The sequence below is a fragment of the Pseudopodoces humilis genome, chromosome 7 (genome assembly GCF_049639895.1).
Source record: "Pseudopodoces humilis isolate 2021_Gansu_Grassland_sample_001 chromosome 7, ASM4963989v1, whole genome shotgun sequence".
NCBI lineage: Eukaryota > Metazoa > Chordata > Aves > Passeriformes > Paridae > Pseudopodoces > Pseudopodoces humilis.
This window is the reverse complement of record NC_142206.1, coordinates 40,382,264-40,397,272: the sequence shown is the minus strand read 5'-3', so window position 1 is coordinate 40,397,272 and position 15,009 is coordinate 40,382,264. Positions and strand designations below refer to the sequence as shown.

General features: G+C 44.1%; 2 protein-coding genes across 9 annotated transcripts in view; one reads left to right on the top strand and one right to left on the bottom strand.

Moving 5' to 3' along the window:
* Nucleotides 1-12,279, bottom strand: part of TTLL5 (tubulin tyrosine ligase like 5) — a 126,287-nt gene extending 114,008 nt beyond the window's left edge. For 4 of the 8 annotated variants that reach the window (XM_088058183.1, XM_014249819.2, XM_088058186.1 and 1 more), the window contains exons 1-9: nt 11,559-11,661; nt 10,909-11,038; nt 7,113-7,222; nt 5,216-5,298; nt 4,228-4,334; nt 3,564-3,694; nt 2,907-2,989; nt 872-941; nt 493-577 (exon numbers count right to left, since the gene is read on the bottom strand). In XM_088058183.1, the coding sequence (XP_087914309.1) occupies nt 493-577; nt 872-941; nt 2,907-2,989; nt 3,564-3,694; nt 4,228-4,334; nt 5,216-5,298; nt 7,113-7,222; nt 10,909-10,988 (749 nt within the window). In that variant the 5' untranslated portion in view covers nt 10,989-11,038; nt 11,559-11,661. Of the gene's footprint in view, nt 1-492; nt 578-871; nt 942-2,906; nt 2,990-3,563; nt 3,695-4,227; nt 4,335-5,215; nt 5,299-7,112; nt 7,223-10,908; nt 11,039-11,264; nt 11,282-11,516; nt 11,662-12,180 lie in introns of those variants that run through there. The other 4 variants (XM_014249818.2, XM_088058184.1, XM_088058185.1 and 1 more) reach the window with 4 other exon arrangements.
* On the top strand, nt 11,879-14,401 carry ERG28 (ergosterol biosynthesis 28 homolog). Its single transcript, XM_005520251.3, has 4 exons — nt 11,879-12,102; nt 12,292-12,382; nt 13,615-13,733; nt 13,881-14,401. Exons 1-4 carry the CDS (start codon nt 11,970-11,972, stop codon nt 13,958-13,960), a joined length of 423 nt encoding a protein of 140 aa, XP_005520308.1. The 5' UTR covers nt 11,879-11,969; the 3' UTR covers nt 13,961-14,401.
* Nucleotides 14,402-15,009: the final 608 nt, after the last annotated feature.

Sequence of the window (15,009 nt, the reverse complement as noted above, 5' to 3'; positions counted from 1 at the left end):
ACTGCAGAAAATACAAATGCTGACTTAAAATTTAGAGAAGTCATTGAAATGAATGAGTCACTAAGCTCATTCATTAACACATCTCCAACTACTTTTTTTTTAGGATAAATTTGAGGACACTTGGATTCCCTTCTCCTCAGAGAATAGAGAAGAGGCACAAAGGTATCAACAATCCCAAGTTTCAAGAAGAACTCAGCATTGAGAATGAACATGCCAATGACAACCTGTTTGGCCATTCAACCTTTGACAGCTGAAAACTTGTTTTATTAATTATATATAAAAAAAATAAAATCCCTCACTCAAGATCCTATAATCTATATGAAGAAACCTGATGGGACACAGCATGATGAAGTACCATCTATTTAAACTCTTCAGAATTCCCTAACTGGCACTTTCCTCATTTTACTATTGTTTCAGGAGTAGAGAGGCAATCCAAGAAATGTCTGGATCACCAAGCGCAGGTACACTGAAAAACAAAGACTTCTCTCATACCTGGCCAATCCTTCCTCGTAGAGATAGACGACGAGTGGATCATAGGATGTCACCAGAACATAGAGACGCACATCGAACTTGAAATCTGAAATACAGTTGTCAACAAGTCAGTAACTGCAAATATCTTTCAGACATCATAGCTAGTTGAGGAATTTCAACAGACTCTGAGAGCAATAAATTATTATCTACTGCTGAATAGGTGGCTGAAGCTATTGAAGTTGAAAAGCTTCCAGGTTTTAATGAATTATCTAGCTACATTTGTCTAATGCTAGACCAAGCTAGACCACTCAATTATTCAACTAAACTCCTGCAAAGGTTGCAGAGATCCTCAGATGCAGGGTTGGGGAAAGGGAGAAAAGCAATTCCTAAGTACACTCACCATCTATGAGCAAGGGATTGCTGATATAACGAGACACCAAAATGTTGTCTTCCACTACAATTTGATTTGGCTGCAGAAGAACAGAGATTTTAAGAGTGAAAAAACAGGAGATGTAAAGTGTAAGAAGAAATTAGATCAAATCCACCATTTTTTCCTGCCTTTCCCTCCTAAAGCCACCCTGTACCAATAACGATGTCTGAGGAAGGAAGAAATAAAACCAAAATGAAAAAACATAACTGTCAGTCGCAACACATTTAAGGTCATTAGATCCTAAAGAGAAGTCCAGGAATGATTACATTGCCAAAAAAACCTGCTAATTGAATTTTCCAGTAAAATACTCAGAGTACCAGAGATTTAACAGCCACATGGCAATGATGTAAAGAAAAAAAAAAAAACACATCTAAGAAGTAACTGTTACTCTGTTTGCTTCTCAAGGGTTTAACCAAAGACATGGAGAAGAGGTTTAGAAGACCCAGGATGGAGTATGCAACTACAGTTGGTGATGAAGTCACAAGTGAAGAAAATTACTCAACTTGTGATCTTTATAACTACATTCTGGGCTGGTATCCAACTTTTCTGCCTACCTTCTACTGAGTGTCAGTTCACAGCAGGAGCTCCTGCTGTACCCAAAAGAAGCTATGCTTGTAGGTAAGAACAGAAAGCTCCAACTATGACAAATACACATCACAAAGTTATGGGATCTGTTGAAAAAGCTTTTACTTTTTTCTGTATGCAAGGCTCTCTTGTAATCAGTTTCTTGCACAAGACTTTCTTGCCTTTAGTTTGCGAAAGAGGCAAGAGAATCACAAGATTCTACCTTTATTCAATTTTGAATCTATTCAGCCACAACACCAACATCACAAGCAAAAAACCTAAGCATATAAAATGCTTATACAGAATGTGAGATAACAAGCTCAGTTTTCCTTAGAATATCACACAAAAGTGACACACTGTTCTATATAGATCAGGGAAATGCAAAGGTTTGTTATTTGTTTCGAAGGGTTCTAGCTGTTTTCAAAAACTTTTGTGATGAGATTCTGAAAGACTCTTTTAATGGCATCACACTGAAGGAAACTGTCCTGTAGGCCAAACCAGCTGTAGTGCTTCTCAAACAGAAATACACAAAGGGATATTGGTCCCAGAAGGGTATTTTCTCCAGGTCATGGCCAACTGCCATGTGAGCCTGAGCTCATTCCTCTCTTTCAAGCAAAGAAAAAACTTAGCATAGCTCTGGAAATACTTACCTCATAGACTTGGCAAATTGCTCCCATATTTTATGGGAAATGATCCAAGTAGAGAACAGATGAGGCAGCATGACCCCTTGAGTGCAGGGAAGGCTAAAGGGGTTTGAATGAGTGAAAACAAAATGACTCAACAGTCATTCTGCTGTTGAGCATATTTATTGGAATCCCCTCATGTGTTTGGCTCCAGTTCAGATATATTTGTTACCTATGACAACTTAACTCCCTGCAAAGCCCACAAAGAGCAAAAGACATTAAAACCTGCACATTGATTTCAAAGAAGTACTCCCATTACACCTCAGGCAGGACCTTTAGATAACATAGCTTTAATACTGATACACTTCCTACTCTATCAAGGTTCATTTAAACTCGTCTTTTCCATGGGGAAGTGGGAGACAACAGGTCTGTTTGAGGACTCTTTAGGTCACGCAGGGAAACAACTAAGGAGAGTTCTGGAAATCTCCACAAGGTCAGCCTACTGTCAGCCACAAAGATAGCATGAAGCAGCACAGCTTCCCAAACTGTCTCAGGGAGTATAAACTTGCTCCTAATAAGCTAAGACTTGAAGGTAGATTGCAAGATGAGCAGAGCATAAAAAGAGATAGACAGCTTCTGGTTACACAGCACAAGCCCAGGCATGCCTTCCAAGCTGTTCAGGGCTGTTGAACTGCTCACCAATATATGGCTGAAATTGAGAGTAAGGCCAGTTAGATGCCTCCATACCTCTTGCCTGGAACCCAACATAGTTTTGAGGATAGTGCTACTGAAGAGCAGTCTTTTTAGTGAACACTTACATTATTTATCAGGTAGACACCTCGACCTCTGGAAGAGGCCACAGGCTTCACTATCCATGGGCCTCTGTCCTTAGAAAAGGTATCTGGTTAAAAGAAAACAGCACAAGTCTGCAATATTTTCTGTTTTGCTTATTAACAGGGGAGCAAGAATCAAGACTGTTGCCTATGGTAAACACTTTAGGGAACTCCACAAGGAGATCAAACTCTGCTTTTTTGATGTCCTACTTCACCCCTCTGGAATCACTGCAATTATTCCAGCCCCTCCCTAAAGCCCTCCCTGCTGCTCTGATAGACCATTCTTTGGCACTATGCCTCCTTTCGGCACTTCTCACTTCAGTACTCCCAGGCATTAGGCAGGGATATTGTGAAGCTGATCATCAACAATGCTGTGCACATATAAACTCCTCCATTTTGGAGTCTTAAGCCTACATCAGCTTTCTGAAAACTTACACAGGCATGGAGTAAACAGAAGATTAGAAATTATGTAAAGAAATCACATGGACCTTTTCTACTCTCTTCCCAGCTTTTTTTTTTCCTCTAATTTTGTTGCCTTAACCACTGGCATGATCAAAAAGCTAGGATATTAAAAATAATTCCCTTCCCCCCCACCCCCCATTATTTTGTTTTATGTCTGGGCATCACCAGCCCTTCACTTACTACAGAAGTCCTGGTACTCTGTCGGGAGGATAAAGGTCTGAGGTAAGATATGGAATGTCTTGAACCCATGGGCCAGCTGCATTCGACAGACGTTCTTGTACAGTCTGTCCTTCCGTGTCAGTTCATATGACCTGGAGTCCCAAAACAAGAGACTGAATCTATTTTTTCCCCCAACATTATAGCGACTCTTTGTCCTAGTTACTGAAGTATCTGCAGCATTGTCAGATGTCTAAACCCTAAACTGCAACTACTCTCAAGCTTTACTGCCTCTGTCTTATGGTTGTATTAATATCGTTTGTGGCACTTCTTGCAATTCCCAAGACAGAGTGAAGCACAGCAATCTGTTATAATGGTGGTTACTAACTTTAGCTGGGGACATAGGACTATCCCTCTAACTAAAAACCGGAAGTAACAAATAATTCATCATCAAATAAAGAAAATAAAATTAAAAATCCAATATTTGGGCTACAGACAAGCATTTTAATTCATATACTACTTCCCAAAAATCCCAAAGACCATTAAGAATGATGACAGCATGTGGCACTAGCCCAGTCTGTTGGGATTCTACAGCACCATGTATATTCTATTTCTGGGAGGTATCTATGTTCAGATTTTTGCAAATCACCACAGAGATGTTCAACAAAACATGGTATCAAGGCCTTACCTAGGGAAATGATTGACTTTCTGAACATCTGTAAGGGAACGCAGCAAGCAGGGCTTCAAGTGTGATCCTGTCCACATGAGATTATAATCACTGCTATTAGGGTGAACCTAAAAAGCAACATAAAAAACACCACACAGAAAAACATCAAACTAATGAAAAGCAACACCTTTGTCCCTAGATCTACAAGGCCAAAGCAACTCTAGTTTATGACAGTCTTCTCTATTATCTCTAATACAAGCGCAAGTCCAGCCAGACTGCTGCCCTGAGGTATTCCCATGGTGGGAAGTAACCATGTCAAATTTTTCTAAACAAAGTTGTGAGACTGTTATTTTTGACAGACGGTTTAAACACAGTTTGTAAAGCATTTTAAATCTCTTCAGAAAACTTGTCAGATCAATTCCTTAAGCTGCTGTTATTCTGAAAAAAAAATCAACCCTACACATCCCTCAAATTGTTGTTAGCTGCATACAGGACATTCTTTAGAGCAAGACAGGCGCTAGAAGAAAATTCTACATGAAACATGTGAAATTCTACATGAACACTTCTGAGAGCTTGTAAAGGCTGAGAAATTAAATCCTTCGTATTTTCCCAAGGGTGTCACACTTTAAAAGCAAAAAGAGAAAAAACACATGACCAAACTTCGGCATTCCTTTTCCCCTATTTTTGAAGTCTTAAGACTAATGGGTTCTCCTTTGAGAGAGCAAAATGACATCTTTTCAGTCTGACTAGTACATTAAAAGTACATTAAAAGTACATTAAAAGACAAAGTACATTAAAAGACTAGTACATTAAAAGTACATAAAAGTACAAAATGTACATTAAAAGTACATTAAAAGACAAAACCGAAAACCTCAAGAGGGGCCACAACGACTTCCTGGTTCCAGCCCTGCAGACTTAAAACAAATAAACAAACCCCCAAAAAATCCAAAAACATTATCATTACCTCCCAGCCCAGCACAAAATCAGGTCAGAAGTTCCTTGCACTCACCTCATGGAATCCATGGGCACTCAGAATGCTCCGAACCAGCCGGCTGTCTGTTCGCACAATCTTATACGACATATGGAAGCGCTCTGTAAAGAGGCAAAGAGACACAGGATTAGAGTCTGCACATGGAAGAACAAACCAAAGTCACTCATGCTACCAAAGAAAAGGACTCAGACAGTACAGCTGCACTTAATTCACCGAGAGTAGCAGCACATAACAGGCAAAGGGAGATAGGAAATGCCAACATCAGCATCAGTGAACTGACTTACATCAATCCTTAGCTATTACATAGTAGCATCACAGAATCCCAACATATAATGCACTGGACAGTATAACAAATACCCAGATTTTATCTTTTAAACCTTCCATTATACAGACTGCTTTATAACACTCCAAACATGATTTTAGCTTTCTTCTCTATTCAATATTGGTATTCTTAGCTAAAAGTAATCGTGTCTAATGCCCCTCATTGACATGGCTAGTTTATGTGATCACATTTTAGATCCTGAAAACCCAAAATAAAGCACTGAATTTTTGTTTACATCTCACTCACCTGTACCAATCTTCCAACAAAAAAGCGCAAATACAGCAAGAAATAAAGTAAATAGTACAAGGAAATAAAAAGATAAACTCACTATGCAAGTATAAAGTCATAAAAACAATGTCAGTAAGCAGCCCTGGAGGTATAAGATAAACCAAAAGCAAGTAGCAAGACTAGAGGTCAGTTGTACTATAAAAGGACGTGGCAATCTACAAAAGAGTTCAAAGACAGTGGAGAAAGAAATTGCAACGCTAGAATACAGAACTGCCTAGAAAAGGCAGCTTACAAATTGACTCAAACTGAGAATAAAAGGATGAAGATTTGATTTAACTTCAGGGAATATGTTCTTTCAACAATAGTAAGTCAGAAAAGTAAGAAGTAGCATAATCAGGAACGAAACAAAGCTGGAAGAAATTTAACAAGTTGCACTATTCAGCAGTAAACTTGTTAAACCATGTGAGAAAAAGTAGAAGAGACCCCACGCTCCAGTAAAAATGAGTTACAATTGCCATCAGCTTCTGGCACCATCCAAGTATGTTTTTAACTCACATGAAAAGGACCAGGAGTTTCCACATATAAATCACCTTCTCCACCCCTTACCCCAATGAGCCAGAAGCATTTCTGCTTGGATAGGATAATAGAAACAAAAGCACCAATTACCTAAGAAAGGAAAAAACGAGAAGAAAGAAGTGTCAGCAGCTTCACAGAAAGAAGCTAAGTAGATTTTAGCTTTCCTCCAAGTCAGCACATCCAGAACAAGCTCCCAGCTGTACACACCCACAAGTACTAACTTTTCAAATCCAAAGTGACTGTTTATAACAACCCAGCCTCATTAGAGGCTCTCCATTATCTGTCACTAGACAGGTTTGGTCTCCCAACTCAAGTGCTGCCAGCAACCATTTTGTTAATGGCCTTCTCAGGGTTGTGAGGCTGTAGACTCAGAGATTTGTTACTACAGATTATCATTGTTCAGCTGTGGGGCTGGCTGCTTTATTTCCCAGTGAAATGCTCTCAAAACTCACTACAATGATTGATTTTAAGGTCTTAGCTGTAGTGAATTTGTATTCTGGTTCTAAGCTCTAGCATGGCCTCCGAGTTCAATTTGCAAGCAGACAGTTCCAACTCAAAACACTTCAGGGCCCAGTGAAGGGACAGACACTTATCATAGTCTAAAGACATTAAAAGCATTCACCAACAGATTTAGCATTTCTGAATGTCACAGTGGTCAGAGACTAGAGAAGATTCTGATTTCTTTCCTATCACGTCCTCTTCCCACCACAAAGTGAAGGGAGTGTCAGGTAAGAGACTTTTACCTCGTGCCTTCAAACCAAAAGCTGGCATATAGTAAGTAGCACCCACCTCCAATTAGACGGAGGTAGCTGTCCTTAGTCAGAATGGCTTCAGCATGAAATACCAAGACAGGGACCCGCCTGCAGCCACCACCGGTCCACTTGATACATGGATGATCCCTGAAATGACAGACAGTCAGTATAAGCAACTGCTGAGCCTCATACCTACTGCAGTTAGTTACAATAACGACACAGCAATTCTCCACATTTACTCACCTAGCCTGGGGACAGCACAAAAGCAAACATGCTGAGGAAAATAGTGGAAGATTAGTGAGGAGGACTGTAAAGATACCTAAGTGACTTACAGCTTGGGTATAGAAAAATGCATATGACATTTTAACTGTTGTCTATCTTTGTTTGTTTCACAAGTAGACCATCTGAAGTCAGATAGCACAGCACTGCAATAGACCTCAAGGAACTCTATCAAACATGCTTGAGATTCCTGCCCTGCAGTGGGAAAGGTAAAAGCACAGTGGTAAAATACACCTGCAAGAATCCCTGAAAAAGAGGTGCAAGCAGCAGCTTCAGTGATCCTCTAGGACGGACCAAGCTCCACAGTGCCTGCCTCTCTGCTTGCACACCTCTGATGCTGCTTTGGGAATCCCTCGGTGAGCAAGGTAGCAAAGAAATTTAGTCTTGGCATTTCAGCCAGAGTTTTGTGGTTGTGATGGCTAGATGCCAGGCACCCACTAAAGCTGCTCCATCATTCCCTTCCACAGCTGGACAGGTGAGAAAAAATTTACCACAAGACTCATGAGTTACGGGCAGAGAGGGATCACTCACCCATTACAGTCACAGGCAAGAGTGGGCTTGTGGAAAACAGGCTTTCGATTTGTGGAAACTAATTGAACTTACTACCAATCAAAATCAGAGCAGGATAATGAGAAGTAAATCAAATATTAAAAACACCTTCCCCCACTCCTCCCCTTCCTACCTGAGCTTAACTTTATTCCTGAATCTCTACCCCCTTCCCCTCATCAGTGCAGGGAGATGTGGAATGGGGGTTACAGCCAGTTTATCATACGCTGCTACTGCCATTGCTTCCTCCTCAAGTAGAGTCCATACCCTGCTCCAGCATGGGGTCCCTCCCACAGCAGAGTCCTCCACAAACTTCTCCAATGTGAAAACTGACCATGGGCTATAGTTCTTCATGAACTGCTCCAGCGTGTGTCCCTCTCCACAGGGTGTAATACTTAAAGAAAAGGCTGCTCCAGCATGGGTCCCCCATGGGGTTACAAATCTGCTCCAGGGTAGGCTCCTCTCTCCATAGGTCTGGAGGTCCCTCCTAGGAGCCTGTTCCAGAGCATGCTTTCCATGGGATCCCAACCTTCTTTTGGGCATACACCTGCTTCAGTGTAGGGCTCCTCCACGAGCTGTAGGTGCATCTCTGCACCCCCACAGATTTTCATGGACTTCAGGGGCATAGCTACTTCACCACAGGCTGCAGGGAATCTCATCTCTTGCAACTGGAGCACCTCCTTGCCCTCCAACCTAGGTGGCTGCAGAGCTCTTCTTGTCACATATTCAGACTCCTCTCTTCTCTGAGCACTATTACCCCCATGCAATAACTTTTTTTTCTCCTCATAGATATGTTATCACAGTGGTGTTTCTACCATCATTCCTGGGCTTCATCTTGACCAGTGATGGGTCCATATCGGAGCACTGGCTCTGTCAGACATGGAGGAAGCTTCTGGCAACTTTTCACAGAACCCAGCCCTGTAGCCCTCCCACTACCAAAACCTGGCCACACAAATGCAATACAGCACCTTTGGTACTTGGCTATAAAGGTTACCTTCCAGATCACCCTCTTTACGAGTTGGTCTTGTCAGTCTGAGTTCTGTTCAATCCTGTTTAGTCCTGTATTTATTTTAGTGGGTATCATTTTGGAGAGGCCTCATGAGCTTTCACTGCTACAGTTCCCTGAATTTATAGCCTGAAAACAAGATCTATAATTCATGATAAACCATAATTGCTGGTATCCACACAACCAGACCTTGCAATGCAGGTTCCAGGCTCCAATTTTAGAACTGCAGGTCAGCACAGTCCGCCTGGCTATAATACTGGAGTCTGAAGTGCACAAAAAAAGCACTAATGCTGAGTTTGACAGATTAGAACAGACTTGGCTCAACACAATGGATAAAGCTGTGTATTCTTTCTTTTTAATTCCTGTCAGATACAGTGGAATGCAAGGCCAGAATTCAAGAACGATGCCCCCCAGTGCACAACTCAAGCTACAGGCTCTGAGATGCAGTGATCAGTTCTGTACAAAACAACAAGACTACACTGGGAAATACCATCTCCTCAGAGGAATTAAGGACACACCAATAAAATTAAGACCTGTTATATCAAATTCAAGGATCACACAAAGAAAAACTATCATCCTCCATAGGCAAGTAAAACTCAGGCTTTTTATTACCGCTACACAAGGAAATTAACAACATGAAAAAGTTAACAGAAAACAAAGACTGAGGGGTTGGAGAGACATCTGTACACTAACAAGAAGAAATATAAAGACTAAAAGAGATATACAAAACTATTTGTCTACAGAATATGAAAGATCATCGCCTGCCAAAGGTTTGGAGAAGCTACACAAGACAAAACACAGCTCTGACACTCAGAACAAAGGAACAGAGATAGAAGGGCAGCTTTCTGATGCTAGGACAGGGGCTCTTAAGGGCAGCCTTGGTCCTCTTAATGAAGTTAATATCATTATCACCCAGACAAGTTAACTTCACATCACTTCCACCTCCTTCTACTACCTCTAAAAATAATTTAAAAAAAAAAAAAAATTACAACTGTGGTGTAATTAGATATTCAGACTGGAAGAGACCCAAGAAGCTTCCAGAATTTACATACAGGCCAGAGCCTTATGTAAGTGGAAAATGAGCTGAGGCAACAGGACGAGAGTTTATACTAAGCTTGTCCTGAGGATTTGCAGCAAGGCTCAATCCTCCAGGTGACAGTCATTCATTCCTAGCATGACCCCTGGTCACTTGATGCAGACATACTGATACAGTTAAATTCTACTCGAAATTAGTTCAGGACCTTTCCATCCATGAGGATCTAGCAAATCTAAGCCAACTACTTGCTATCAAGCAACATTCCTCTAAATGTCTTAAGTCACTGTAGTCTGCAGCTGGGCACTCAGTCACAATGTGCACCCAAATAAGCCCTAACAGGACACAGTGAAGTAAGTCCAGGTGAAACAGAAGTGACTCTGCTATGGGAAAGAATAAGGGAGCAATTTCTTCACAAGTAGAGCTAAAAGAAGTTACTAAACAAAGATGGAACAAACATTATGATTTGTTAGTAGTAAGAAATATGAAGTCTAAGTAGTTATCAAAAGACAGTTTTATAAAAATGACAGAAAATATCATATATCAATCTACTGTACAGCAGATTTCTAACTTCTGCAGCAGTAAAAGCTAAAAAAAACAAATGACACATACACAAAAAACCCACCAAAAAACCCCACACATGCTAAAAAAAAAAAAGGAAAATGAAAAAGGGTCAGATATGAACAAAATGTTCCCATTTTAAGAACACGACAGAAAGAAATCCATGAAACTATGGGCTTCAGAGGAGCCAAAGAAAAGCTGCACATCCAACCCTGATGAATGTGGTGGTCTTTTAGGCTGCAGATGGAAGTACCCTGCCCACAGGCTTGAGGCCCAAAAAAATCATCTTCCACTTCATAGGTAGGACAGTAAGAGGGTAAGGAATGCATATGTCTTTTCAAACTACTACAGATCCACCAGAAAACACAGGGACATAGAAACAGTTCAGAGAATTTTTTTTCTACTTACTCCAGTCCATCTAAAGCATCTTCTTCCTCCTCTGCAGATGAGCCAGTTTCCTCCAGATCTTTAGCCATCCTAACTGGCATTTCCTCTGGGAGTTTTCATAGAGCCCAATCCTAGTTGCAAGAGCAGTTACCTGCAATAAGGATTAAAAGCAGGAATAAATAGCTGAGCAGGACAGCGAGAGGTATCAGGTAACTACCACCTCCAGCCAGTACATATTTCTCACAGGACTATCAACAAGTCTGTTAAACATCTGTGATCTGTCAAACATCACCTCCGAGCCACGAGAGCACAGAAAGAAGCATCACCTTCCAGCAGATTATTCCGCACCTGCCCGTGAGAGCCACTCGGGCGCTTACCGGTAACGCGCGTCCCTGCCCCGCCCTGCTTCGCCTCGAGCCGCAGACCCACGCCACGCCAGCCCAGTCCCAACGGGAAACGCCCGCCAAGCCCGCCCCGCCGCCCGGGGCCAGCCGGACACCGTAACGCCTCCACTGGCGCAGGAGCGGCCCTCCGGCCCGGAGGGGCGGCTACGGCCCGGCCTACCCCGCGCCAGGCCAAGCACGGCGACCTCCAGCGGCCCCAGAAGAAGCAAGAATGGCGGGGAGCACCTAAGGCAGCGGGTCCCCGTTCTAGCCTGCAGGTCCCCGTACCTGCTCCCGCGGCGGCCGGGCCGCGCCGGGGCGGGCGCACAAAGGCAACCCCGGCCCCTCCCGCCGCTTCCCCGTTACTACAACAACCGACGGGCGGCGGCCCCGCCCCGGCGTCCAGGCGCCCCCGCCGCCTCACTGCGCAAGCGCACCCGACTCCGCCCCCTGCCGGCGCTCCCACCTACTCCCGCGAGGTGGGCGGGGACGGGAGTGGGGCCGCCTCCCGCGCGGCGAGGGATCCGATTGGCGGGAGGAGATGTTACGTCACGTGGCGCGCGCATGGAGCGGCGCGCAGCGGCCAATCGGAGCGCTGGGCGGTGGCGCGGGCGGGGCTCCGGTGCCGCCGCGGGAGCGCCGCCGGTAACGGGAGGGGGACTCAACCTGGGCCTGGCGGGCGCCGTTCGAGCCGGGAGGATGAGCCGGTTCCTGAACGTGCTGCGCAGCTGGCTGGTGATGGTGTCGGTCATCGCCGCCGGGAATACCCTGCAGAGCTTCCGCGATCACGGCTTCCTCTCAGAGAAGCTGTACACCGCCAGCCCCGGCCTCGGTAAGGGCCGCGCCGGTCGCCCTGGCGCCTGGAGGTCCCCTTCCAGCCGTGAGCCTTGGGCTCTCCTCGGGCTCCTACCTCTGGGGCCCGGGAGCTGCCTACTGCCGCGGCGTGCGCCTCCGCGGCGGGACTTGAGGTGGCAGGCAGAGCCGTGCGTGACCTCCATGTGCTCGCTCCTTCTTTACGCAGTGAATGGGCTCCAGGCTCGGACCTTCGGCGTCTGGACCCTGTTGTCATCAGTGATCCGCTGCCTCTGCGCAATCGACATCCGTAACAGGACGTATGTAAAGCAACACCCGAGAAATCCATTGGTTTGTTTGCTAGACACAGCCTGAGCGTAGGGGGCGGCACAGAGGAGGTGGGGAATCAAAAGCTATTCCTGAACTTTCTATAGTGTTGACAGCATTCCCCTGAAGAAGCTCAAATAGCAATGTGGGATTTGTTTGATAGCTGCTGCCCTGTTCCTCCTCTGTGGGGACGGCTTGTGCGTTTGTGTTCTTAGCTCAGTCAGAAACCGGCAGATCTGAGAACCTCTTACTGTCACCAATTTCTGAGCTCCAGCTTGGAAAGTTTTCTGATTAGTGTTGCCTCTTTGTTAATTAAGCAATTGCTAATGCTGTGGTATGACTATGACTGATGCTCAATACTTCTTTTACTATGACAGCTTAGCTAAAGACTGGGACAGTTTTAGGTGCCCAGTGGTCTTAACTGGTTGCTTTCTTTCCTACACTCTTACCTGCTGCCGACAACAAGGTCTGAGGGGCAGCTTGGTGCTGAGCGGGAGACGCACCATTTCTCCCTGTGCTAACAGAAGTGTTTCTGAGAGGGGTTCCAAGCAAGCTGACTTGAGGTCTGTGCTAGACAAAGCCTTTACTGGAGGTTGCTAAAACGCTTTTGTTACTGCTTCACCATAGCAGAAGTCACTGTTTACCTGGCAGTATGTGCAGTATCCTGGCATGGATTGCCTACGCTTATCTGAGGTAGGGAGGTGCAGGGACTAAACAGTATGTTTTCAGGCAGTTACCAAGAATCAGTTGTTTCTTTGAGGAATTTTGCCTCTTTTTTTTGCAAAAATCTTGCATCTTTTGAACCTGCTCCCTTTTCAACAGCTGTACCCATAGAGGGTAGCAGAGCACAGGTAGGAAGACATTGGGTGATGCAGCCTAAAGTCAGCCAACTCCTGTCACCCTAGTTCTCTGCTAATACAGTTCTCACCTTCTTTTTGCATGTGCACATATTTCACTGGTGCCCTACTTATGTTCTCCCCTCTTCACCTTCCTTCAGGCCAGATAATGCCTGTGACTTTCAATGCACCATTGAACATGCTGCCCCATTCTCCCCTCAGCTGTTGCCCATAGGGATTTTGCACCTCACTAGGAAAGGGGCAAAGTCCTCTCTGTGCTGCCAGTGAGAGCAGATGAAGCAGCATGCAGGTTTGCCTTTTTTTCCACTCAGCCATATTCATGCCCATAGTATGATACAATAACCTGCTTTTTTTCTGCTCTTCAACAGCCTCTATCACATCACACTCTTTACCTTCTTTTTGGCCCTTGCTCACTTCCTCTCTGAGGTCTTCATATACCATACTGCAGCCTTGACAATTGGAGTTATGGCACCCCTTATGGTAGCAAGTAAGTAGAGCTCTGCTTCCTCCCTATGCATAGTCTCCTTGGAGCTATGACACCCCGGAAAAACTCCCCATGCAGCTATGGGCTGAGGGGATGTCTCATCTCTTGTCCAGCATTTTCTACACCACTCATCCTGTATCTCTATCACAGGTTTCTCTATTATGGGGATGTTGATTGGGCTGCAGTACCTGGAAGTAGAAGCGCTATCACAAAACAAGAAGAAAAACTGAAGTTGAGGGCACTTTGTAGGTTGGTGTCATCTGCTACCTTCACTGCCAGACTTCCACAAGAGCTCAGCTGAACTCCAGGACAACAATCCCACTGGTGGGTCAATGTTGGACTGTCAATCACTGTCATTATCAAGTTGTTTTTGTCTTGTCCAGGCAACGTTTCAACTGACTGATGTCAAAGACCCAGAGAAGTTTGTGTCAAAGATTATGCAAGGCAGTTGGTGACTGACTCCCTGGGTAGCAGGCAAAGTCTCTGGCATGCCCAGAACACTAAGGATTGCTCTCCCACTGTACTTTTACAGTGTACTGGACAGAACTGTCCAGGATTTGTTGAACACTTTGGACCAGAAAGAGAGAACAGGTGCTACCCCTAGCACTGCTGTGTAATTTGCATGTGTGTGTTTCCCAGGGACCGTTTCTAATAAATGACAAAAAACTGCAGTGGGCTATGTTTGTCTCTCTGCTACACAGCAGTGGGTTGAAGATCAGAGCCAACAGCACTTTCCACTGTATGTTGCAGAATACATCATCTCTCTTTACATCAAACCTACCTTTCCCCAGCTCCTTGCCACAAAGTTCCAGGCCTGACTGCTCACATAACACACGTGAAGAGGGCTGTTGACACTCTTCTGCAGCATGCTGGTGACAGCAAACTCGAACTATGCATCTGTGAGCGAGGATGGAGCTTCCTGTCTAGTAAGTTATAAATACTGAAGATGGAGAAAATAGGAACAAGTGCCTTAGACCTAGAGAAAATAATGCCCAAAACATAAGTGGGCAGCACACAGAATGCAGAAAAAAGCCAGCAGGAACTAGCTGGGAAGACAATTCACATGCAGAAGAAAGAGGAAACAAAGGGAGGAAAAGAACACAGCAGTAGCACTGGGCAGAAAGATGCTTTTTCCATTCTGCAGAACATTTCAGGCTATTAAATGAGCCACATATAGATCCTTTTCAACCATTTAATATGAATGTATCAGGTTTCATTGTACAGTTGTATATTAATGTTAATATTAATAAAGTAATTAAATCATTAAATTATTTAAAAT